This window comes from Gopherus flavomarginatus, chromosome 3 (assembly GCF_025201925.1).
Source record: "Gopherus flavomarginatus isolate rGopFla2 chromosome 3, rGopFla2.mat.asm, whole genome shotgun sequence".
Taxonomy (NCBI): Eukaryota; Metazoa; Chordata; order Testudines; family Testudinidae; genus Gopherus; species Gopherus flavomarginatus.
In genome coordinates this window covers 86,384,304-86,411,523 of record NC_066619.1, presented here as the reverse complement: position 1 = coordinate 86,411,523, position 27,220 = coordinate 86,384,304, and the positions used below count along the sequence as shown (strand labels likewise).

The 27,220-nt window shown below is 43.1% G+C and overlaps 1 protein-coding gene across 5 annotated transcripts in view; it reads left to right on the top strand.

The window, feature by feature from the left end:
- LOC127047504 (rab9 effector protein with kelch motifs-like) overlaps window positions 1-27,220 on the top strand; it is a 90,757-nt gene that overhangs the window by 10,983 nt on the left and 52,554 nt on the right. For all 5 annotated transcript variants that reach the window (XM_050945853.1, XM_050945851.1, XM_050945852.1 and 2 more), the window contains 3 exons: window positions 3,711-3,799; window positions 11,025-11,171; window positions 12,045-12,096. In XM_050945853.1, coding sequence (XP_050801810.1) covers window positions 3,711-3,799; window positions 11,025-11,171; window positions 12,045-12,096 — 288 coding nt within the window. The remainder of the gene's footprint in view (window positions 1-3,710; window positions 3,800-11,024; window positions 11,172-12,044; window positions 12,097-27,220) is intronic.

Genomic DNA, 27,220 nt, shown 5'->3' with positions numbered 1-27,220 from the left:
AACCCAGGCTTCCATCAGCTGTGGGATGTTTGGAAAGAGTCCACTGGAAAGACCCTAGGAGGCTCCTTTGAGGCCTTTTAAGGAGATAAAAATATCAAACAGCCTTATCTGCAGCCCTCTTCAAGTAGCGATAGAGCAGTCTGCTGTCCAAATAGCAGTAGCTCTGATTATTTTCCTCCCTAGGCTGTTTAAATAGCTGCCTTACTGAATCCAGGTGGAGATTCTCTCTCTTCCTTGGCAGGCAAAACAGATTGTGTGAGAGGTTCCCCTTCCCCTGTAGGAAATTAACCCCTTCCCTCACTGCTGTAGTGTGCATATGTACAAGCTGTCCAAGAGGAGCTCAGTGATGTGCCTCCTGGATGCCACCACAAGGATTTATGGGATTGGACCCTGAGTTCCTTGCAGCTGGGTGAGATTTGCAGGCTGCACCCCACATCCCTCCCCAAAGCCACAAACCCCTCCTCCCTGAGAGAAGCACAAGGCACTAACTCCAAGTTCTAACTCATGAGACCAGAGCCTTAACTGGCATATCTCCAGCATTAATGTCAGTGCCATTTTACAACAGTGGAGGATGTGGCCCATGGATTTTTTTAGTTATTTTTCCTATCGTGTGTTTTTTCCCCAGGAGAGGAACCCCATACCAGCTGCTAACAATATTTTCTTTCTTCTATTTGGAGCTCATCAGTACATCCTGTAGGGGAATTAAGAGTGTGGTGGGGGAGATCCCCAGCCCTGTTTACTTTAAACAAATTTGCACTGGTATAACTACATCAGTGTACAATGGTGCAAGCCCCTAAAGTAAACATACTGCACAGATATGAAAGAGTTTTCACCAGTGCAAATTCTCTGATGTAGATAGGGTCCTAATCTCAATGCCTGACACTTAAGGAAATGCGCATCAGTAGAGCAAACTACACTTTAGTACAGAAAGTAATCTCATTGAAATAAAAATCTGGTATCTAAGAAACAGAAACTTGCCATATAAGACATCCCACAGCAAAACTCTCTCTGATCACATTTGTTAATCATTTTGGAATCACTAGTAAGGATCTTTAACATTACCCCTGACTTACGTCATTGTCTTTAGACTAGGCTATAACATGCCTTGCCCATTGTGACAAAGTTCCTCCTCTACCTTGGTGGGTCCTGCTCTTCTTGGCAGATTTGCTCACATCAGCAATCTTCCCCTCTTGTGGAACCCACAGTCTGGGTCAATTCCTCCTGTGTCTGATTAGGAGGTTTCGGGGGGGGGGGGGACCCAGGCCCGCCCTCTACTCCAGGTTCCAGCCCAGGGCCCTGTGGATTGCAACTGTCTATAGTGCCTCCTGTAACAGCTGCAACTCCCTGGGCTACTTCCCCATGGCCTCCCCCAAACATCTTCTTTATCCTCACCTTAGGACCTTCCTCCTGATGTCTGATATGCTTGTACTCCTCAATCCTCCAGCAGTTCACTCTCAGCTCCCTGATATATATATAGATACACACACACACACACACACACACACACACACACACACACACACACACACACACACACACACACACACACACACACACACACACACACACACACACACACACACACACACACACACACACACACACACACACACACACACACACACACCTCTAGCTCCTCCCTGCCTGGAGTGAGCTCCTTTTGAAACCCAGGTGCCCTGATTAGCCTGCCTTGATTGGCTGCAGGTATTCTAATTAAAGTAGCTATCTCCACTGCCTTCTAGAAAGATCTTAATTGGCCCCAGGTGCCTTGATTAACCTGGAGCAACTGCCATTTGGTTACCAGGGTCCTAGGGATTTGTTTAGCCTGGGGCTAACATACCTGTATCTTAGTACTTTACTGTAGCCATCTGGACTTGCCCCATCACACCATATAGAGACCATATTACTTCACCACAGAAAAAAATCATTGTCAGAGAAAAATGGAAGTTTTATCCTCTAAAAAATAATAATTCAGGACACTCTGCCCTTCAGAGAATTTCAAAGCTCTTTACAACATCAGTTAATTAAAACTAACAGCATCTTTATGGAGTAGCTTAGTATTATCCCCCTTTTTACAGTGCCTCACTCTTGTTAAGTGGTTTGACAAATCTCTGACTGAGTCAGGAATAGGGCTTAGGAGACTTGCCTCTGAGCACCTTCTTTTGGACCACATTCCCTCCTTTATTCTTTCAGTCTGGGTGTATTTATTTATTTGTCATCACAATATACTTGCAATTTAGGAGTTTGTAGTAAATAAGTACAATTTGCCTTTTCAGAAATGTTTTATTTTGTTGGTTTGGAACTCACTTAATGTGATACGTACATACTACAAACAGACAGAATACCTGAGAGACAAACAATTGTATGGCAGGGAGTCCTCAAAAGTGGTAAGAGACAAGTGGAAGTCTGGCTGTGAAGAAAATAACTGACTTCACTGTATTTTAAAATGGTCTCTACTTGAGGCTTACATTTGGCCCCATGTGGGCCATCAAAGTGGACTCTTTAAGTTTGCCTGATCCTGCAAGGTAAATAAACACTGATATCCAAGATACAAAAGACTTGTGATTTGGCTTAAGTTAATTAAACCTGCTGTTCTGAAATACTGTAATTATCAAGATTCTTGGCTCAAGAAATCTAGATTTTCATAATAACATCCATTAATTCATCTTCATGTATGTGAAGTTCGTTAGGGATACTGGAATGCATTGGATGTTAAATACTACCTTGTTTTCCAAGAATGATAATGAAGCATTATAACAAGGTTGTATCCATACTTTAATCCAATAAGTGACATACATGTCTACCGAAAGTGCTGTTTAGTTGGAATAACCTATATAGAACAGTTGGGAGTATGCAATAGGTAGATAAAAGTGCAGCACAAAATCCTTTTTTAGCAAAACCAGTTCTGCAGAAATAACCACTGACTAAAAAGAAATAATTTGCACTTTATTAACATCTTTTATCAGAGCATTATATCTCAAAAGCATTTCAAAACATTAACTATCAAGCACTGGTGTCAATAAGATGATATATGATATTTGTTTGCTGCCACTTTCATATTCTCCATTAATATTAATACAATGTGAAAAAATAGAAGGAAATTGTGGCTGGAATACAAACGCTCATATTAGGCAAATCTGAGAAAGAGCCACATGGTACCATTTTAACAGTGATGATGAATAAAATTTCAAATTATTGCATCAACATGCTTTTGCTTTCTAGGTTTTTCATTTGTAGATGAATTTGCTTTAAATCCATAGACATGTTTCCATTTTGGGGTAAAAGGGTACTGCCAACTAATTTCCTCAGTTAAAAAAATACTATCCAATTCGTTTTTAGATGTATCATGAGGCCAAAACAATACTGAATATTTTAATTACTCAGTGATGGAGTGGGAAGAACTTTTTACTAGATTCTTGGAATCAGAGGACATCTTTTTCTACAACAGTTTTAAAGTCTGTGGACCTAAACAACTTGACGTTGTACCTTTTAGTAAATCTAAACAAACAGCATAGGCACAATTAGTGGGGAGGTAAAAACTTTAATTGGAATCCAGATAAAATTTTATTGCAGCATACAAAATACAGTTTAAATATGTGCATTGCTAACAGGAATTAATCAAAAAATGTAATGGGTTTTCTATGTAATCACTTTTAATAATTCAGGATATGTTTTATGAACCAATTGTAAAATCATTATTTTTATTACAGTGTAGTAAGAGGGAAGATATATTTATTTGGAGGGTGTTCAACCCCGGATGCTAAAGAATGCCTTCCAGGAGTCTACAGCTTTGACCTTAGTGAGTAGAAATATAAGATTACATTTTGTGCTATTTATAGTCCACTAAGGTAATGACAAGTCTAAGGGACCATTATTCAAATTGAAGCAATATGCTGCTTTCATTATGAAAACTTGCAATGATTATTTTAATGTATTAATAATCAAGACAGCCCCACATATGACTCCTAACACCTCTACCCTCCTCCAGAAATGGCATCCTTACCTTTTCTATGGAAAAGACTGTGCTCTTGCAGATTGAGAGCTGTAATTATCTTAGAATGAGAGGTTTTAGAAGATGAAACCTAAACAATATCTGCTTTAGAATCTGCATTTATACTCCATCTTTTATTATTGGCAGAAATATTTATTAGACCTAATCCCACAAAAAAATTGAGCTAATTCTGTTGTTTAATAGTCAGTTAACTAAATAAAGATGGTTGTCAATGGATTTACTCTGTTTTTGCTATGTAGCTGTTACTCTACTTCTAGATTTTACTTTCCCATGACCTGTAGAGAAATAAAAGGAATACAGTTCATTTGAGTGTGCCTCTTTGAGGTATTAGAGAGGCAAAGTGGATGAGTAATATCTTTTATTGGACCAACTTCTGTTAGTAAGAAAGATGAGTTTACACAGAACTCTTCTTCAGGTCTTTGAGGTATGTCTTCTTACTTCAATCCCTGAGGCAATGTGATTAGTGGTTGAGATTCCCTGCTGTAAACTTTCCAAGTGAAAAGTTAATTCTGTACCAAATGTCAGTTCATGATGCACTGCATTTCAAGTCAGACTAACTATTCCACAAAGGAACATACTTTTAGGCACTGAGCTAGACCTGGGCAAGACCCTCTAAAAGTTATAATTTTAAGCATTCATACATAAACAAATAAAACTTTAATGGCTACATTTTGAAAAGTTAATGTAAAAGTCACTTTGCCAGACATGTTGTATAATGTACATTATATATTTGGCTTGGGGGGAAGTGGGTTTTTTCTCCAAAGATCAATGCACATTTTCAGAGTATATTCACATTCCTTAGGCAGAGGCCACTAATATAAACACTATCTATATCACTTTGTACTGTGTGATCATTGGATTTATTTATTTTGAAAAGTAAAAAACATTAAATAGTAATCAAAATTCAACAGTAAGGGTCAAACTTTCAAAATATCATGCACAAACACCTCACCTAGATATGCTGATACCCCTGACTTCAGAATATGCATTAGGGTAACTCACACAGATTGCTTTTTATGTGACCCCTAATTTGCCTACACACATTATCACAGATCATTAGGGTTGGAAGGGACCTCAGAAGATCATCTAGTCCAACCCCCTGCTCAAAGCAGGACCAATCCCCAACTAAATCCCCAGATAGCCCCCTCAAGGATTGAACTCAGAATTCTGGGTTTAGCAGGCCAATGCTCAAACCACTGAGCTATCCCCTCCCCACCTTGGGATTTGCACAAGATTTTGGAAAGCTTTCTGAAGGTGATTACTATGTAATTTCGCTCAAAATCAAGAGCAGAAGTCAGTAATTACGAAAATATATTACTGATTTGGTCTATAAAAGCTTTATTACAATAAACCTGTGTAAGATTGTTTGGTAATACTATATAAAGTTGCTGGTAACGGAGATGTAACCTATGATATATGTACTCTCTAGAAAAATGATTTAACACTGCAGACATTTTATATGGCTTCTGATGTGTAAATGATATAAACCTTTACCAACCACTCTCATTATTTATTTTTCTTTGTTTTGCTATTCTGCAACAATAACACATTTTTAAAAGTCTTTGGATTTTTTGATAAATAAGCTTTATTTATTATTTTTTTCAAGTAAGTAGCAATGGAAATAAAGGAACAGGTAATGGACAAGGTGTGTACAAACCAAATTCATGATGTAAATTTACAAAACACTGAAAATAAAAAGTGCAGTCTCAATCAGACAGTTTATCATTATTTGAAAAGATGCGTTTAGCATATAAATACATTTTGTGCTAATGTTTAATATGTGAGTTAAAGGCCTGATATAAATCTTGACTTCAGTGGGCTTTGGATTGACACCTTGAGAAATAAAAGTAAAATGAGTATGTGTTGGGTGGGGGAGGGTATAGTGTATTTGTGGGAAGCCACAGAGAGATATGGTAATGGAATATTTTGCATTAAAACAGTTGTGAGGATAGAATAACAAGGGAGGTGATAATGGACAGGAGGAGCCAGTAGGAACCTGTTATGTGTAGGGTGACCATACATCCTGTTTTGGCCAGGACAGTCCCTTTTTTAAGCCCTGTCCTGGCTATCCCAACTGTTTTCCAAAGGGAGGCATTTGTCCCGTTTGCTCTTGCTGACTTGATCAGTTGGCAAGAGCAAACAAGACAAATGCCTACTTTTGTCAAAAGTGGGGTGTGGTGCAGATGCGGCAAGCGGAGATGCCAGCTCCACTGTAGCGTGGAGACAAGGCTGGGGGAGTTCCAGCATGTTCCAGCATGCGGCGGGGGGCAGGGGAGCACAGGATTCCAGCAACCAGGCAACAGCCTCCTGAGGGGGCCACCCGCATAGTTCCAGTGACTTGGCAACAGCCTCGGGGTGGAAGGCCAGGGTTCCAGTGATGAGCAACAGCATCGAGGGGTATCCCATTTTTCTCTTTGGGAAATATGGTCACCCTAGTTACATGATGTATTTCATAGTTGGGTATTATGGGCTGTACTACTCATCTGGAGTCTGGGAACTTTGAGACTGGGATAAGGGTAACTCCTATAGAGAATGCTTTGGTATTTTTTATTTTGGAGTTGGAGTTGCTTGGTTTCCTTAGAGAAGAAAGGCCACTCACTCACAGAAGGCTTTCCTGGAGCAAGAATATCTTTCAAGTATCTTCCAGAATAGGGAGAATAAGTCTAGGTTGCTTCTCCTTATCATTAGGATTAAAGATGCAGGTTCTGTTTTCTACTGTGTGAGAGTAAGTAGCATTAAAATCTTTCCAATCGCTACAGCTGATTATGGCATATAAAGTAAGAGGTGTGAGAACACATTTTTCAGATACAGTAACATGGCACTGTGCTCACCAATGCCAAGAAGACAACAATGTGGAGTAGAGCTGGTGGAGTTTAGAGCTTATGCAGAAGTTTGTACAGGTCAGGGAATTTTTGGCAAAGAATCATATAAATATAGGGCTGGAGGGCACCTGGAGAGGTTACTGAGTTCATCCCTTTGCGCTAAGGCAGAATTAAAGAAACCTAAACCATCCTTGACAGAAGTTTGTCTCATCTGTTCTTAAAAACCTCCAAAGACAGAGATTCCACCACATCTCTTGGAAACCTATTCCAATATTTAATTATTTTTATAGTTAGAAATTTTTTCCTAATATTTAACCGAACTTTCCCTTGGTGCAGATTAAGCCCATTACTTCTTGTCCTACCTTCAGTGAACATGGAGAACAACTGAACACTATACTCTTGATAACAACCTTAACATAGTTTTAAACTAATCAATTCCCTTCTCACTCTTCTGTTCCCTTGATTAACCATATCTAGTTTTTTAACCTTTCCTCATAGGTCAGGTTTTCTAAATCTTTTATCATTTTTGTTACATTCCTCTGGACTCTCTCCAATTTATCCACATCTCTCTTAAAGTGTGATGCCGAAAACTGGACGTTCCAGCTTTGGCCAAGTGCTAAGTAGAGTGGTACAATTGCCTCTCATGTCTTCCATACAACACTTCTGTTAGTACACTCCAGAATTATATTAGCCTTTTTTTCATCTGTATCACATTATATGCAATCTGTGATCCGTTATAATCCCCAGATCCTTTTCTTCAGTATTACTGCCCAACTAGTTATTCCCCATCTCATAGCTGTGCATTGATTTTTCCTTCCTAAGCCCTCGTCCAGACTAACCCGCGGCATCGGCGGGTTAAAATCGATTGCTCGGGGATCGATATATCGCGTCTAGTCTGGACGCGGTGTATCGATCCCCCGAGCGCGCTTACATCGATTCCGGAACTCCATCAATCCGAACGGAGTTCCGGAATCGACGCGGAGAGCCGCGGACATCGATGCCGCGCCGTCCAGACTGGTGAGTACCTCGATTTTAGAAATTCGACTTCAGCTACGTTATTCACGTAGCTGAAGTTGCGTATCTAAAATCGATTTTAATTCCTAGTCTGGACGTGGCCTAAGTGAACTACTTTGCATTTGTCTTTATCAAATTTCATCTTGTTGATTTCAGAGCAATTCTCCAATTTATCAAGCTCATTTTGAATTCTAATCCTGTCCTTCAAAGTACTTGTAACTCATCCTGCAAATTTTATAAGAATACTCTCCACTACCTTATCTAACTCATTTATGAAAATATTGAATAATACCAAACCTACAACAGACCCCTTCTTCATCCCACAGTGGGACTGTGTCAAAAGCTTTACTAAAAATCAAGATACTGTATATCATGTCTACTGCTTCCCCCATCCACTAGGCCAGTAACGCTGCCAAAGAAGCAAATAAGTTTCGTTTGGCATGATTTGTTCTTAAGTAATAGCCAACATGGATTTGTCATCACCATATTATTCTCTAGGTGCTAACAGATAAACTGTTTAATCATTTATCCCAGTATCTTTCTAGGTATCAAAGTTAGACTGACTGGTTTATAATTCCCCAGGTCCTCTGTTCTCCTTTTTAAAGATAGGCAAACATAGTACCTTTCTCCAGTCTTCTGGGATCTCACCTGTTCTCCATGAATTTTCAAAGATAATCTCTAATGATTCCAAAATTAATTCTGCTAGTTCCTTTAGTACCCTAAAATGAAATTCATCCAGCTTTGCTGACTTGAATCCATTTAATTCATCTAAATATTCTTTAACCTGTTCTTTCCCTACTTTGGCTTATGTTCCTTCCCCTTTGTTGTTAATATGAATTGTGTGTCACCATTAACCTATTTAGGGAAAACTAAAGCAAAACAGGCTTTAAACACTTCAGCCTTCTTGATGTTATACATTATTAGCTCTCTATTCCCACTAAGTAGTGGACTTACACTTGATTTCATCTTTCTCTAGCTCCTAATGTATTTGTAGAACCTCTTCCTATTGCTTTTTATGCTCCTTGCTAGATGAAACTCATTTTGTCTTAGCCTTTCTGATTTTGTCCCCACATGCTTGTGCACCTCTTTTGTGCTCATCCTTAGCATTGTCCATGTTTCCACTTTTTATAGATTTTTTTTAATTTTCCAATAATTAAAGAGCTCTTGATACAGCTATATTGGCCTCTATTTTTCTCTCCTTCCTTTCCATCAGGATTGTTGGCTGTTGTGTCTTAAATATTGTCTCTCAGAAATTGTCATTTCCCCTGAACTTCTTTTTTTCCAGTAGATTTTTTTTAGTTCTCTAAGCTTGCAAAAGTCTGCTTTTTGAAGCCTTATTCTGCTGCTCCTTCCTTTCCTTAGAATCATAAAATATATCACTTTCACCCACATTGCCTCCAGATTCACAACCAATTTCTCCATTAGTCATAATCAATCTAAAATGGCTGCACTCCCTCAGTAATTCCTCCACCTTCTGAAACAAGACGTTTTCCCCAACACATTCCAATAACTTATCGGACATTTTGCATTTTGCTGAATTACTTTTCCTACAGATGCCTGGTTAGTTAAAGTCCCCAATTACTACCGGGTCTTATGTTTTTGCTATTTCTATTATTTATTCTAAAAATGCCTCATTCATCTCCTCCTAGTGATTTTGTGCTCTGTAATAGGACCTCTACCATCAGGTCAGTCCGTTTTTCTTTCTCCTTTTATCTTCAACACACACTCTCCCCATCTTAGTATGACTATAGACTTTCCACTGGTCTGTATGACAGTGAAACAGGAAAATGGTCAAACCTCCAGCAGATTGTATAATCTGTGTGGTTTTCTATCTGTAGTTTGCTAGTCTCCAATATAATCTATTTCTATTATTTATTCTAAAAATGCCTCATTCATCTCCTCCTAGTGATTTTGTGCTCTGTAATAGGACCTCTACCATCAGGTCAGTCCGTTTTTCTTTCTCCTTTTATCTTCAACACACACTCTCCCCATCTTTGTATGACTATAGACTTTCCACTGGTCTGTATGACAGTGAAACAGGAAAATGGTCAAACCTCCAGCAGATTGTATAATCTGTGTGGTTTTCTATCTGTAGTTTGCTAGTCTCCAATATAATCTGCTCGGTACTGTATTTTGAATGAGGAATAGGTGGCTGAAAGGTGGAAATTTTATGTTCTGCAATTCATCCCCTAATGAGTTGTAAATATAGTCAGAGAACTTAAGTATATTATCTGTCTCCTTCCCTCCCCCCCACAGCCCCCGCTCCTCCAGTTTGTGAGTGTCACTTGTTTTCTCCGGATCTTTCTGATCCTGCAATCAGATCACGTGGCTGGACCCCAGCACCTGAGCAGAGTCTCCTTTCACTTGCACGATTTCTGATGCAGGATCAGGACAAGTGTTCGTTTCAGAATCTTCAAATATCTCTTCCCCTCCTGCTGATTTTTGTAGAAGCAAAGTTCTGTTTCTTCCCTAGTTTTAGGACTAGACATCTACCTCCACAAATAGCTTCTTTGCCAAAACATAATCTTGCCATATTTTTATAAGGCAGATATATCATCTGAATATTTACCTATTTTAGAGTTTGAAACAATAATTCACTGCGTGCTTGATTGTAGAGAGCAAGACACACACCCTACTATATGTACACACACACACACCTGCACAGTCTTCACAGACTTTGATACCAGCCATGCAGGAATGAGTGTGCACTACACAGCTGCTAGTCTGTCTTCAAAGCGGGTGCACAGAAAGTGAGCAGAGCATTAGCTACCCACCAATGTGTCAGCCAGTGATGCTGAGCCAGCATGGAGAAAGTGGATAAAAAATTCAAAATATTCCATTCTTTGGGAAGCAGAGGTTTTGTTCCTAGAGGAATTAGGCTATTGAGACACATACAAGTCACCAGATCCAGGGAGTGGAATTGGAAAAAATCTAAAAAACTTATATTTAGAAAAGGGCTAAAAATCATCATAGTCCTGCAGAGACTCAAGGAGCATATCTGCTCTGTAGCCCTCACATGTGAAAAATGTTGACAGAGCTGATGGTTTTTGTCATAGAGCTGCTGTGCTGAGGAGAATTTGTATCGTGTGTAGAAACTAAAATGGAAAATATTTGTTTCCCTTTCTACTTAGTGAAAGTAGAGGAAGATTCTCTAAAAATTTGGTTTGTTGTTTTAGGTTCTTTAACATGGCAGAAGGTAAAAACTAATGGCATTGCACCTCAGACCCTCAGACACAGTTCAGCAGTAACAGGGGAAAATATCTATGTCTATGGTGGAGTTCATTACGGAAAAGCTGTTGATGACCTGTATATGTTCAGTACTGGTAAGTAAATCTACTCTGTTATAAAAAATCATCACTCAGATTCTAGGAAAATATCTTTGAGTCCCACTCTTGCAAAATCACAGATAGAATATTTTTTACACAGAACAATGCAGTTTCCAGACCAATGAAGAATTCCTGCATTAAAAATCTAAACATTTTACCAGAATAAGGACAGTGGGTTCTATATATCATAAACTTGACCAGCTAAAGACAGTTTACAAATTAGTTTGAAGACTTACATTCATTCCTCGTACTAAGATTTCAAAAAAAGGCTTCAACTTAGCCTTCATTTCTCTGGGCTCATGCAGGTACATAGATGTCTAAATGATAGTATCTGCACCCACAATTAATTGCAGGTACAATTTTTGTGAACCTAAATTTGTGCCTTCAAAAATGGACGCCAGCCTCAAAATCAGGTCCTTTCATTTTTTATTTATTTATTTTTGCATATGCCCTATGAACAATTTCTTAATCATCAGTAGCTTGCTTGTTGTATTTCATATTATGCACAGGAGGTGAGACCCAAGAATGAGCATATAGGCCAACATTTTTCAACTTGGGCACTTAATTTTTTTTTAAACGTTGGCCATATTGCAAGTAAAATACATACTATTTCCTATAGCGGACTACAAAACTACAAAATCTCTCTTACACCTCACATTCTATTCATGTGAATTACTGTGCTCTGAAAACTAAGCAGCCATACTGTGCCAGCAATTTTTAAGCAGGACTCATGACTGCAGTCCAGAAAAAACAATTATATGTTAAATCAATTGGATTTTATGTATTACTGTTAGTTCAGCATATTAGTAATGACTTGTTTGCATTGCTGTTACTATATCCTGTCATTTAAAATTCTATTTTATGTTTCAGTATCTCTCAGCTGGACCCCAGTCAAAACCACTGGTTCAGCACCTGGTGCCAGGTTAGTGATTTTCTAAGACTACCTTCATAGAGAATAAGGGATTAAAGGATTAAGTCTAAGCAGGTTTCTTACCTATATTCAGTTTCCAGTGACTTCAACCCCTCTTTGATTGAAGGACCCATCTGTCTAAGCTTGCAAGAGCTCTGTTCCCTTGAGTCTGTCTAGTGATGGATGCCCAAGCTGGCTTCTATCCTTCCTTTTATCTTCAAAAGTTTAATGATCTTCATGCTGATTTTCCCTTCCTGTGGGTTTCCCTATGTGTAAATAGGGCTTTCATTGCTTTGATTCCACTGTGCTTAATTTACATAGGAGACAGATAGGTAGTTTCCTTATGCACTGTAGACTGGGCTCTGGTCTTTGTTCATGGGAGACTAGTAATATATTTCTTCCCGCTTTGGGTAGGCCATGGAATAGGGACCACAGTGTCCATTGCGAAACTATGAAATGCCTCTTATATTACGGGCAAGAGGTGGAGACAAACTTTCTAGGGTCCTGCAGGTCTTTTTTCTTTTTTGAGATAATTCACAAGACCTGCAGTAATCTCCCACCTCATTCTGTGTCCCTGACGAGTAGATATATTTCTTTAACCTCTCATGGGTTCTCTGGGCCCCTATATGACCAGCAAAAGGACGTCATGGTGCTGGGCAGGTACAACCAGCTGCTTGTCAGGTTTTCCAAGGCTTTCCTCCCATGGGAAATTCCCTGCATAGTCTCCCTTCCTTTTCAAAAAACATTTCCCCATTTCTCTTCAGTGAGGGATCCCTTCAGGACATATCCCTTTATGCACCCTTGAGTAGGGTCTGCCCTTTGTTCATCTGCAAAACACTGGCAGCTGAGCAGATTATTCAGTACCAGGGGTTAATTCTTCCCATTCTCCAGCTCTATGAACACACTACTTTTATTTGCTATGCAAAAGCTGGCCTTGGCACCTCCCACGCTTGAAAGCACATTGCTTCTTCGTACTGAGCTAGGGCTGTCCCTTTCCCTGACAGCTGTTTCTTTATCTGCACAATTCTCTGAGATCATGGGACAATTATTCCTTTTTACTATGAGTTACAATTTTAACAATCTTGCATATATTAAGAATATCATTTCCCACCAGCATTGCTATGGGAATGCTGTCTAACTACCCCAGCTTTCAAGATAACTTTCGAGCCTTCCCAATCCAAATGCATTTTAACCAGAGTTACAGGGATTTTATATTTCTCCAATGTCAGGAGCTCTACATCCTCACCAGGTAACATGTTAGTTTTTTCTGACCATGCTTTCCCTGACCAGATAAATTTGTGCACCACCGTTGTCTCTCCGGGCTGTGAATTCCCTGCCATTTACTTCAGCAACCTTGATAAACTCCAGGTCCACCTCCTCAGCGTCAGACCTCACAAAATTAATCAGGGACTAAGCATGCACCTCTGTGTGTCATAATCGGGATGTGGGCAGTAAAACCTAGCGGTCAGAGCAGGTGTCAGGCCTGGTCAGGTACCAGAGAGCCAAAATCCAGGACCGGCCAGAGGGCAGAACAAGACCCAGGCATCAGGAGATGGGCAGATTTGGAAACCAGTCTGGAGTCTCTTGCACACAGGTCTGAAGCTGATTTATTGGTGGCATGCAGCAGAGGGCTTCCGAGAACTCGGCCAGAGTGAGAGGCATCTCTAGCCAGTCTCAGTCTCCCGCATTGACCATTGGGAGTCCGTCCCAGAGCACTCTGCAAGAATCAGGATCGGTCAGATCTGGGGACAAAAGGCCTGCATAGAATTCCCTGGCCCTCCCACGCGTCTCCTCCAGATCTGTGAGGGGGTGCTGTCCTCTGCCAGGAGGCAGGTGACGTGCTTCTTGGTCCCCCTACTTTTCTCCAGGGCGTAGAAGAAGCGGGAGCCACGATCCATCTCCAGAAGGAGGTGGATGCAGGATCGGACAAAGGCACCCCGGGTCCAATGGTCCTCGAGGGCCCGGAGCTTCTCCTGCTTCTCTTGGCATGCTCCATAGAGGTATGGATCTTTGGGGCTGGTGGACAGATACCTCTCCAGCTCTAAGACCTCCCTTTCCAACTGCTTTATCGCTGCATGCCTCCATCAGCTGGCGCCCCAGGTGTAGTCACAGCAGAAGAGCCAAGGGCACACCTTCCCCATGTCCCACCACCGCCACGCTGAGGGAAAGGCGCATCTCTGCCCTCACCAGGCCAGCCAGAACTCCCAGAAGGCCGCCATGAAGCCAACATCCTCCAGTCTGGCTTAAGTACTGGTGCCAACCTATCAGTGGGCGGTGAGGAACTGCACTTAAGTCCTGCTGGTGTTACTTCCTGCAGAGTCCAGCCTCACAGAGTCCTCCTGCCAGAGCCCAGCCTAAACCTCCTGTGGTGATGTGGAGGTTTCAATGGCCCAGGTACCCCATAGTACCAAGTTCTAACAGTATGTTAATAATCACAGTATTAACCTCGGTGGAGGCTAAGTGTTTTGGGGGGTTTTTTAGCTTAGAGCAATTACGCTCAGTAGAGTTACCCTGATAGCACCCTCTTTGACCATTCTCCTGCACAGAAGGTCTGTGAAGGGGATTTCTAGGAGGGGAACGATTCTGGGAAGGTGAGTGCCTGGGATCCTCACCACCCTCCACCTTCCCAGTGATAAAAGAAGGCCCCCTCTTTACACCAAGCTTCTGCCCGTCCTTCTCTGTCTTGCACTCACCGGACTTTTGGGCTCGCACAAAGGAATCAGGATGTCAACTTCCTGTACAGAATGTAAAGATTTATCCTGCACTGTGTCTCTAACTTCCCCAGAACGTTTGAGTGAAGAGATCAAACAACTGGACATAGTTCTCAGCCCTTTGTCCCTTTGTCTGTTCTCATTTGATCACACATTTTACAGACACACTCGCTATGACTCATGCCAGCACTTTTCCTGAGATTTCTGAATTTCAACCTTTACACCTCAGTGGTCATTTGAAATCTTTGCAAGACAGCTTTTTTAATTTGGGATATTTCAAAATTTGTTCAATTGGCATTTCATTAAATACATTTAAGGTTTTATCAGACAACCTTGCAATCAGTGTGGGGACTTTCTTGTGTTCTGAAACTACAGTATGATTCTCACATAACCTTTCAAAAGTGGTAAAGTGTTCTTATACAGTCTGCTTCTTTATGTGAAGGGCAGAGTTTCTCCCAGGTAGGTGTTCCTTGGATTGAGGGAGCACTTGGGAACTCTGGGATCTTCCCCTGCTGGTACATTGTGCACTGGGCATGCAGCTTTTCCTTCTCTTTCAGCTCCATGGCATGTTGGTGAGCAGCTACTCTGCTTCCAGGACCCACCAGTGTTCTGCTTCTTTTTGCTGCTGCCTTTCTGCCTCACTCTCCTTGGCTCTCATATCTGCTTCCCACTTTTGGTGTTCACACTCTGTCTTTCTGTTCATCTAATCACTTTTGGTGTTCACACACCTCTCCCATCTTGTCATTCTCCAACCTGGCCTGCAATAAGGGCTAGTCTATACTGGAAACACTACGGTGGCACAGCTGCACTGATGCAGCTGTGCCACTGTCACACATTTGGTGAAGATGCTTTATGCAGATGGGAGAGAGCTCTCCCGTTGGCAGAATAAAACCACCTCCATGAGAGGTGGTAGCTATGTTGGCGGAAGAAGCTCTCTTACTGGCATAGCGCTGTCCTCATCACTCGGAGAGGAGGGCGGGGGTGGCTTATTCACATCCCTGAGTGATATACGTTATACCGACATAAGTAGTAGTGTATACAAAGCCTACCTTTGTAGTTGCTGACCTTCCTGTTTTCATCTTTACGTTTGTTCTATTTCCCTTATCCAAAATAAACAAACAGAAAATAATAAAACTGTAACCTTTCTTTTACAGTTCCCAGCCTTCATACTTGAGAATCACTTAAAATTGTTATACCAGTGCTTAAAGTCTAATTCTCAGTTAAAATAGCAAGCTGTATGTAAACCTTGTTTTGACTTGTTGTGGAAAATCGACCACATGGTTGATTTTAGATTAGACAGCCTGAGTCACCTTTCTTTCATACAAGCATGTATGCAGGGAGAGACTGCATAGACCCCCATGCAAGAGGCAGGCTGCTCTGTCCCATACAATTTTTACCAAGCTTATAAAGATTAAAACCGCAAAACGTCACATATAAACATACCCATATTCGGGTTATATTGCTAACACTGCAAATTAAGATTAATATTTTACTGTATCTGGCATAAAATATTGCAAGTCAGCAAGCTATTTCAACATGTTTTATGTGTTTTGGCAGTTTTTGCACTGGTCATTTTGTAACCCCTCCCTGCGGTTATCTTAAGTAAGCAATATTTGCCACGCTATACTTGCCTAGAGCTGAGCTGGCACCCAAGGGACCCCTTGTCCTCCTCCCAGTTCCTCTTTTGTTAGTGTTTCATACCCCGTTTCTTCATACCCCGTTTCTTCACACCCCAGTTTCTTCATGCCCCAGTGCTCGATATGCTGATAAACAAATTGTTCTTATTTAGCATCGGTTTAGTTAAAGCCTGAGGCCTGCATATAGGGGCCTGTAAAAACAATTGCAAAGCTTATTTAACGAGACGGGGGGGGTTATGTTCCCTATCATTCCCTCCTTTTGATGCCTTTTATGGCATCAAATTTTTAAACTTGGATGTTTATTAAATCTTTAATTTTTACTGGTTGCTTGTTGTTCGTGGATTGAGGCCATTTCCTCATACGTGGGTATATCTGGCGTTTGGCAGGCCAATTCCCTAAGAGGGACTAGGGCTACTTGGTCAGAGGTTACCTTTGGAGTAGGTGACTGGTGAGGGGAACAACAAGGGGGGAAACATCGTCTGCAACAACAGCAGCAGAAGCATATACTGATTAATATAGAAATTATTATAACTCCCCAGGTGATAATGTGGTGGGGTTGGGGCTGCTGGAAGGTTTTGGTTATAAAATACAAGGCATCATACTTAGTGCAAAGAGTTGAAACTTTATAGGCTGTCTGAAAGGTATTTTTTTTACTCTGGTACATGTTTTGGAGCTGGTGGATTTGCTCCTGCAGCTCACAGATTTGTTGGACCTCCGGTAGGAGGGAGAGTAAATTGTGGAATCGATCAGGGACCAGAGTGGTCTAATTAAATGGCACCTGAAATTGGAGGCTCACCTGCACATTCTTATCAGCGGGCCAGTAGATGACATGATTTCCTGAGGTCGTGTGCAGATGAAAGTGTACATCCCACAAAATAGCATTGTTGACATAGACACAGCCATTATTAGCCTGGATAAGTGGCTGTGCATCAATGGTTGTTATCTGTCCGCTACCCTCCCAACAAATATGATCATTAATAGTGACAATTTCTTCTGGCTTCAGTTTTCGAATACACTGAAGCTGTGGGGGTTTTAACGGCCAGGAGGTCCATTGATTTTCTAATCCTATCCAAATATCAGGTGTTATTTCTGGGGTGCCAATCAAGAAATGGTTAGGGCCATCGGGCGGTCTCACTTCCCAAACATCCCAGTGGATGACCCAGTCCCACATACAACTTTCCCAAGGATCTGGGAGGATTTGATATGTGGGAGTCCACACTTCTTTCACTGGCCCATAGGCCTGAAAGGAGCATTGTGAGCACCAGCATTTCCATCCAGAAAATCTTCAAGTGTACCTCCAGGGCCACAAATCAGATGGTATGCCTGAGGCATTTGTAAGGGCAGTGGGCCAGGCCTGGTGCTCAAGATCACTCCAAATGGCCATTAGCCAAATGGTCATTAGCCAAATGGTCATTCAGGTAAACCCGCATCTCAGAACAGGCCCGATCCCACCGCAATACCTTTCCAGCCTCAGCGATGCTTAAGATCATTTTTAGTAAATCTTGGGTAAAGGCACGAAGAGTGGAGACAACACGCAATTCGCCCACACCAGCCCGGAGACCACTTACCTGTGCCCCGGAAATAAGCCCTATGGCCTATTCCAATTGTCCCAATTTTTCATCATGCTTTTGATTTTTGTAAATATTCCAAACAGAGGCGGCACTATTTTTCCCATCCTACAAGGAGCCAGCTAAGACCCTCCTTTGGCGGGAGGATGCACCCCAAGTCTGCTGCTGTACTAACCCAAGAGCAGCCCCTCGGGAGTAATTGGGGCAGGTAGCAGTGATCTGGAAGTGGGATAAGGGCAGAGTAAATTTGATAGTTCCCAGCCTGGCATTAAGTATGGTCCATCTGAACCCACCAGGGTTTCTTTTCCTAGAAGAACCATACCATAACTGTTGGTTATACACTCGGATAACTCTTTTAGAGGCCTCTAGATTTGTCATATGGGTGGGGGAATACTATAACAGGGTACAGGCTATGTTGTTGGTTACTGGAATAGCCTCTAAACAGAAAAACATTCCCGTGGCCAGGCAAGTCCTGTGGGTATATGTTTGGTTGTTTACTAGTGAGGCTACTGATTGGCTAATATTTAGAAAAATATTACTTTCCCATCCCCACCCCAAGTTCATTAAGGAGGAGAGGTTAAGGAACATTAAAAGTTTCATTTTCAGGTAGTTTTGGCTATCTTCCGCAAGCTATTCTTCGAGATTTCGTAGTCTTAATTCACTTAGCTGTCCAGCAGTGAGGCCACAAAGGAGAGGTTACTAGCACAATCACCTTGCTTGCTTGGAGGCTTTATTATGTTCTTAGGTGGAGAGGTTGTTTTTTTAACAAGGCACAGTGGGTCTGTCAGCAGACAAAGGAGAAGTTACCAGTTCTTTTACCTTGTCTTTCACTCCTGCCATCCAGAAGGAGCAACAACGCCAGAAGGAAAGATAGACCGATCATCAGTCGGAGAGCCATTACAGTGAGAAACATGGGCAGGTAGTCAATTCTTGGCACTTCACAGTGGTGTTGGTAATTAACAGGATTTGATAAGGGTCTTTCTGCATGGGGCCAGGGCAGTTCCTCGCTGGTGGACCTCCATGTAGACCCAGTCTTCTGGTTTCAGCGAGTGGCAGAGCTACTGTATATAAAAAGACCTAACATTTCATTAGTGCCAGGCAATAATTACGCATTGTGCCATTTATTAAATGAATGTCCATCTGAGCCAAAGCCAGCAGGGCACTGTCGGTAGTTACAATGGGTGCCCTGGTAGAAATTTTATGAGGGCTGAGTGCAGTTTTTTAACTGGAAGTGGCCTTCTAAGGGCATTTGGCCATACTGGATCTGTGAAGCTGCACATGACTTAGTTATAATTTGTCCAGTAAAATTAGGTTTACATTCACTGTTGCTACTCACAGGTATGCCAAAGTTTTACAACAGTTTTGGCATTTGCCTTTTTACAAGGAAATACATTATTAAAACTAACATACTTATAAGAGCAGCATTTTGGCATGTTTATAAAGTCAATCTGAATATTTACAAAGCGTCCCCATGGAGTGGGGTGAGCTGCCAGTCTAGTCCGGACTGGCTTTCCACTGTTGTGTGCCAGACAAATAGGGCAAGAATTACAATATTGTTGAGTCATGATTGAAAATTTTGGGGCATACCAATGCCATACCACTGATGCAATCATCCCTCCTTTGCTCACGCGGGCCAAACCATGGGCCACGCAAGCAAGGTAGGGGAGCAAAGCCCGGGGCGCAACCAGGCGACCATCTGGAGTGCACCACAAGGCATCCTCAGGGTGTGGAGAACACCCATTTCGTCTCCAACCATCCTACTCCTCCTCAGACGCTGACTCTTGCAAAAGCACGAGGTCACGAGGGGATGCAGCTGGAGAAAGAGGTTGCAGCATACAAAGACAAAAAATTTCAGAGGGAGTTGGAGACCCAGAAAGGGCCGCTTGCCTGGCAGCAGCGGCTGCCAGGACATTTTCGCGCATAACATTATCACAGGGCTTTTGATGGGCAGAACATTTAACAACAACAATTGCAGACTAAAGCTAAAGGGCAGATAAAAGGGCATTAACATAAGGGTCATGACTAATGGGTGCTCCTCCAGAGGTAAGAAATCCTCTATATTTCCAGAGCTGCCCATAATCATGCACCACCCCGAAGACATATCTGGAATCCGTATAGATGGTAACAGACTTGCCCTCAGCTATGGAGCAGGCCCTGGTAAGGGTGACCAGTTCCGCCACCTGGGCAGAGCTGGCCTTTGGAAGACAGTAGGCTTCCACCAGGCCATGGAGGGCACAAACTGCATAGCCAGCTACAAGCTGGCCCGAGGGGTTCCTAAGACATAAGCCATTCACATAAAATAACTCAGAAATCTGAAGCGGAGTGTCCTGCAAATCAAGCCTGGGAGAAGAGAGCCCAGCAGTTACTGTTAGACAGTCATGGGGTTCACCATCCCCCCCGTGGGCAACAGAAAGGCCAGGTTAAGCATAGGACACCTAGTTAAGGTAACATTAGATGCATTCAAAAGAAGCATTTCGTATTTAGTGAGCCTGGAGTTAAAGAGATGTTGAGTTTTCCCCTTAGTGAGTAGAACAATAACAGCATGGGGAACCGCAATAATCAAGGGGCTGCCCAGCACAAGGGTAGCGGAAGATTCTACAAAGGCCGCCACAGCAGCCACAGACCTAAGACAAGGAGGGAAGCCATCAGCTACTGGGTCCAAAGAGGAACTAAAATATGCAACGGGTCTCTGCTTATTTCCGTGGGTTTGCGTGAGGACCCCTAGGGCCATCCTCTCCTTTTCATGACAATAGAGAGTAAAGGGTTTTTTATAATCAGGGAGGCCCAGTGCTAATGCTCAGGCCAGAACATGCTTAACCTGAGTGAAAGCCTCATTAGCCTCTGATGTCCAAGGGATGGGGTCTGTGACCTTGTCTAAGGTCAAGTCTTGCAATTACAACATTTAAACATTTGAATAAAATCATTTTTACAAATATTTTTGCTTATTGTAGGCAAAACTGAGGAATTACTCAAATTACTCCCCATATTTTCCTGTATTTGTTTTATAGCCAGGTTAAGTTTTAATGACTTCTACCTTTTTAACTTCTGCCTTTGAATACATGTTGATCTGAAATGGAAAGCACAATCCATTTTGGCTTCTCTTTGGCAACATGACCGTTGATTACACAGAGCCACCTTAAGGCTTAGTATGGGGTACTTACTACAGCTTCTATCTGCTATTTGTTACCAAATCAGATTTAAATCTTTTACCATTCTTCTGGTCTTGACTGCCCTGTTGCAATCACAACTTTGGATTGTTTTCTTGTTTAGTTTTTTGTTCTGGCAAAAGTATTTTTTTGGTTTTACAACCCAAAACATCACCAATTTATTACAAAACATAGATTGTACACACCAAGAGTGTTCTTTAGCAAATTTGATTAACTTTGCCATAGTCAAATGATTTTACTTAAATAACCTTTTGCTGATTATTCACAAACATTCTCAAAAAACCCAAGATTTTTCTTTTATTTGTACTTAGTTTTATTGCTTAATTTTCTCCAATAAATACAGAGTTAACTTTTAACTTCTTTTTCTAACTTTCTTAAACCGCGGTTGCCGTTTGTTTGGGCCCGATCCTTTTTTCTTACTGTATTATTTTTCACATGGTCACAGGCATTATTTCACTACCAATTTAACAAGGAGGGTGGGCTTTTTGACTAAACCCCCTCTAACCTATTTATGCACACCTATTTACATACATACATTACATCTAGATGCATCTTGCCTAATAATTAATGTTTCCTCTATGTCCGGACTGAATATAATTTTCCCTTGAGGCAATAACAACCCCTTAGCACCGGTGCATTGTAAGGAAGGATAGTAGCAGGGCTACAGACAACAGGAAAGACAGGGAGAACAACAGTATGAACAGCACAGTAAAATTCCTTCCTCGGTGTAGTTTGAGAGAGGGTTTCACTACACTTTTGGGAAGTGGTCTTGCTGGGTTCAGGCAACTTTTAACCTGGTCGGCATGATCGGCTCACAATGCCCACAGGGAGGGAGAGACCTTAACCAGCAGTTCCTGTTGCAACGAGGAAGGGCTGGGGTTGGTCTTCTCCCTTAGAGTGTCCTTCTGAAAAACTGCCAGGACCTCACTGTGAGCGGGATCAGGCACATCCAGATACACACCTTTTGAGGTACAACCGATTGTACAATTTAATTTACGCAGCAAATCTTTTCCCAAAAGATCATCAAGTAAACAAGAACTGAGGAGGAAAGCACATAAGGACCAACAGAAACAGTCAGAGGTGAAAAAGTGGAGTGGAGCACAAGAATGTTGCCCACCCCTACCACTGGTGGAGCGGTCAGGGTGGTAGGGACATTCACTTCTCCAATTTAATTAAATTATACAGTTCTGTGGGAGACCAGGGTTCATACACAGACACCAAGGTCTCCTGACCCGAAGCACCAATGCCTGGGAATTGGCGCAAGGGGAACATTTCCTTAGTATGGGGAAACACTGTTTGAGGGATACATATAAGGGCTTTTAATACTTAGGGCACTTGATATTCTTTACCCTTGGGGCTGTAGGGGCTGGGTAGCAACTCTCTGCCCAGTTCCCAAGACCATAATTTAAGTATATGTATATGGCGGGAGTGCCCTTCTGTGGCATGGGAATTTGCTTAGATTCCCTCTTGCCCCCATTGTGGATACCTGGCAGACAAATACAACCCAGCTGACAGGCATCCTCAAAGGGCTAAATATAAAACACTTAATAGACAGGCTATCACAGTGGACAAAACATACAAAATACATCACATTTACTGTGTCCCTTTCGCCCCTGTCATCATTATTCAGAGTGTAACTTACAATCATTCCAGCATTCACACCTACAGGCTTTTAGCTCCAATTACTGGGAGCTAGTTTTACGGCCCCTCCACTGTCTGCCTATTGCTGACAGGAGCCCTGGCCAACCTTATTTTTAGGGCCACTCCAGGGTCACTCACTTTCCCGGGGTCCATAGTGGCTCCTACCTCGGGGTGGGGTTCCAGCCCCGACCTATGACAGACACAAAATAACCTTCATAACACAGGAATTGGAAAGGATATATTTCTTTTCATTGTGCGATATCATTTTCTGTTTCTTTATACTGATTAAAATACACATTGAACTGTCCCTGGGGCACGGCATTGGCAAGTAGTGCACCTTGCAGGTGCATGATCCTGTCAAGGTCGAAACTTCCCTCCAGGGGAAACTGCAGTTTCGGATCATTTTTGGTATACCAATTCCATTTTTGTAAATATTTACACATTGACAGACTATAATTTACATACATATAAGCAGCAGGCTTGCCCTTAGGTGGACTGGAATGTCTTTTGACCCTCCAGCCTCCATTCTTACCGCAGCTCGCTTTCACTCAAGCCTCTCACACAGGGGATGCTTACTTGGATTGCCACAATTCTAACACCAATGGCCCTTCAAACCTGCCCTTGGCAGGGAAGAGGGAGTAGGTTTCCGTGGACCTGCACCACGGCAGGAGACCTACAGGGAAAGTGATAGAGGGGGGCAGGCCTCCTCAGGGACTTTTACCCTAACGGAAAGTCCGTGGTCCCCGCACACCTTTCGTCAGCCCAGAGCACCAGCCTTCAAGCCAACTGTGCCTCTGCAGCTGTCGAGTCGGCGGTGCAGTTTTCCGGGGCTCCCCTTCTCTCCAAGAAGGGAAGAGAGCTTATGGCTCCAGGGGGGCAAAGAAAGGGACCCTGTGGTCCTTTAAAAGACAGCACTCGAAGAGCGGTCACAGGGTCATGGGGATATGGAAGGGGAAAGGCAAAGGAACAGGGAAGCATGCACGCACCCCAACTGGCTAGCCCCTTACCAAGGCCTGCCCGTCAGTGTTTCACAGGGCTGGTCCACACTACGGGGGGGAAATCGATCTTAGATACGCAACTTCAGCTACGTGAATAACGTAGCTGAAATTGAATATCTAAGATCGGATTACTCACCCGTCCACACCGCGCGGGATCGATGTTTGTGGCTCTCCGTGTCGATTCCGGAACTCCATTGGGGTTGATGGAGTTCCGGAATCGATATAAGTGCGCTCGGGGATCGATATATCGCGTCTAGATTAGACGCGATATATCAATCCCCGAGCAATCGATTTTAACCCACCGATACGGCGGGTAGTCTGGACGTGGCCACAGTCTCTCCAAGCTTAGCTGTGGGGCTTGCTTTCGAGACAGTTCCGGTTACAAGCTTTTGCTTCGCAGGAGGCTCAGGGCGTCTTCCCACAGCTGTCACTCACACCGGCTGCACGGCCTTCACACTCGAACAGGCACGTTCCTGGCACAGACGCCAGGGCAAGAAACCTGCCCAGGTCCCGACCAACCTGGTCGAAAGGGACCCCCGATCAACTTTCGCGGATCAGGATTCTCCGGACTGAAAGGAGCGCAGTCCGTGGGTTGCCGGCTACCTCGTCACCTCCAGTGACATTCCGTGGAGAACAGCCAGGTCCCAGACCAGTATCTGGACCTACCAAGATCCCGATGGCCAAACGGGACCAACAAAATCCGGACCGGTATCCGGATAACTGAACCCAAAGAACCCAAAGAAAAAGGCGTCAAGCCTGTCTGGCGGATAAAAGTTCAAATCCAGCTTGTGACTTACCCCAAGCCGGAGCCTACGGGCCAGTCTTCCACCAAACCCCAATAGAGATTTCAAAAGATCTCTTACCTCTCAGGTGGGCCCAGAGTTTGGGAGGAGACTGTCCGTGGTCCTTTGGTTCATGGGAGTCATCTGTGGATCCCGGACTAGCCCCCAAATTGTTGTGGAAAATCGACCACACGGTTGATTTTAGATTAGACAGCCTGAGTCACCTTTATTTCATACAAGCATATATGCAGGGAGAGACAGCATAGACCCCATGCAAGAGGCAGGCTGCTCTGTCCCATACAATTTTTACCAAGCTTATAAAGGTTAAAACCACAAAACGTCACACATAAACATACCCATATTTGGGTTATATTGCTAACACTGCAAATTAAGATTAATATTTTACTGTATCTGGCATAAAATATTGCAAGCCAGCAAGCTATTTCAACATGTTTTATGTGTTGGCAGTTGTTGCGCTGGTCATTTTGTAACCCCTCCCTGAGGTTACCTTAAGTAAGCAATATTTGTCACACTATACTTGCCTAGAGCTGAGCTGGCACCCAAGGGACCCCTTGTCCTCCTCCCAGTTCCTCTTTTGTTAGTGTTTCATACCCCATTTCTTCATACCTAGTTTCTTCACACTCCAGTTTCTTCATGCCCCAGTGCTCGATTTGCTGATAAACAAATTGTTCTTATTTAGCATTGGTTTAGTTAAAGCCTGAGGCCTGCATATAGGAGCCTGTAAAAACAATTGCAAAGCTTATCTAACGAGATGAGCGGGGGTTATGTTCCCCATCAGACTATTAGGCCTGGTCTACACTACGCGTTTAAACCGATTTTAGCAGAGTTAAACTGATTTAACGTTGTACCCATCCACACTACGAGGCCCTTTATATCGATATAAAGGGCTCTTTAAATCGATTTCTGTACTCCTCCCCGATGAGAGGAGTAGCGCTAAAATCGGTATTACCATATCGGACTAGGGTTAATGTGGCCGCAAATCGACGGCATTGGCGTCTGGGCGGTATCCCACAGTGCACCACTGTGACCGCTCTGGACAGCAATCTGAACTCGGATGCACCGGCCAGGTATACAGAAAAAGCCCCGCGAACTTTTGAATTTCATTTCCTGTTTGGCCAGCGTGGAGCTCTGATCAGCACAGGTAACCACGCAGAGCTCATCAGCACAGGTAGCAATGCAGTTTCCTGAGAACAGAAAAAGAGCTCCAGCATGGACCGCATGGGAGGTACTGGATCTGATCGCTGTATGGGGAGAGGATTCAGTGCTAACAGAACTCCATTCCAAAAGACGAAATGAAAAAATATTTGAAAAAATTTCCAAAGCTATGATGGAAAAAGGCCACACCAGGGACTCAGTGCAGTGCAGAGTGAAAGTTAAGGAGCTCAGACAAGCCTACCAGAAAACCAAAGCAGCAAACGGAAAGTCTGGGTCAGGTCCGAAAACATGCCGCTTCTACACTGAGCTGCATGTAATTTTAGGGGGCTGCGCCACCACTACCCCACCCCTGTCCGTGGATTCCGAGGTGGGGGTTGTAATCTCAACAATGGCTGAGGGGGAAGATGAGGAGGAGGAGGAGGAAGAGGAGGATGACTTTGCAGAGAGCACACAGCACTCTGTTAGCCCCAACAGCCAGGAGCTTTTTGTGACCCCGACGGAATTACCCTCCCAGCCCTCCCAAGCCACTAGCCCAGACAGTGAAGCCATGGAAGCGACCTCTGGTGAGTGTACCTTTCTAAATATAAAACATGGTTTAAAAGCAAGCGTTTTTTAATGATTGATTTGCCATGAGGGCTTGGGATGCATTCGCGGCCAGTAAAGTTACTGGAAAAGTTTGTTAACATGTCTGGGGATGGAGCGGAAATCCTCCAGGGACATCTCCATGAAGCACTCCTGGAGGTACTCGAAAAGCCTTTGCAGAAGGTTTCTGGGCAAGGCAGCCTTGTTCCGTCCACCATGGTAGGACACTTTACCACACCATGCATGTAGCAAGTAATCGGGTATCATTGCATGACAAAGCCTAGCTGCGTATGGTCCCAGTGATTGCTGGCATTCAAAAAACATCCGTTCTTTATCTCACTCTCTTATCCTCAGCAGAGTGATATCGTTCATGGTAACCTAGTTGAAATTCAGGAATTTAATTAAGGGGACAGAGCTGGCCATTTTCCTCCTGGGCTGTTGCTTACAAGAAATCCTTCCTTGCACGTAGCCAAGCGGGGGGAGGGGAGGAAGGATAGCACTGAGTTTTTTTGCGTTTGGCTAGCAGGAATCTTCCCAGCTACCGGCCACGCGGTGGGGGGGGGGAAGGGGGGTGATTAGCAGTGCACTTCCATGGTACCAGCCATGCGGTGGGGGGAGGGGTAAAGCAATCATCCTAGAGAATTGGATGGGGGGGTTGGCTTCTGCTGCTGCATGTTAACAGGAAAGAAGCATCAGAGGGCACTGTGTATATGAAGACTGGAGAAGGCGAAAGACAATGGCTTACCATGGCCGCATGCAAGCTGAATTCTGATGCCCGGACCTGCATCTGTGAGATCTGTAACACCAGAGCCGCAGGCACTCAATATTAAGATGCAAAATGTGACCTTGTAGTGAAATCACATGTGCTATGCAA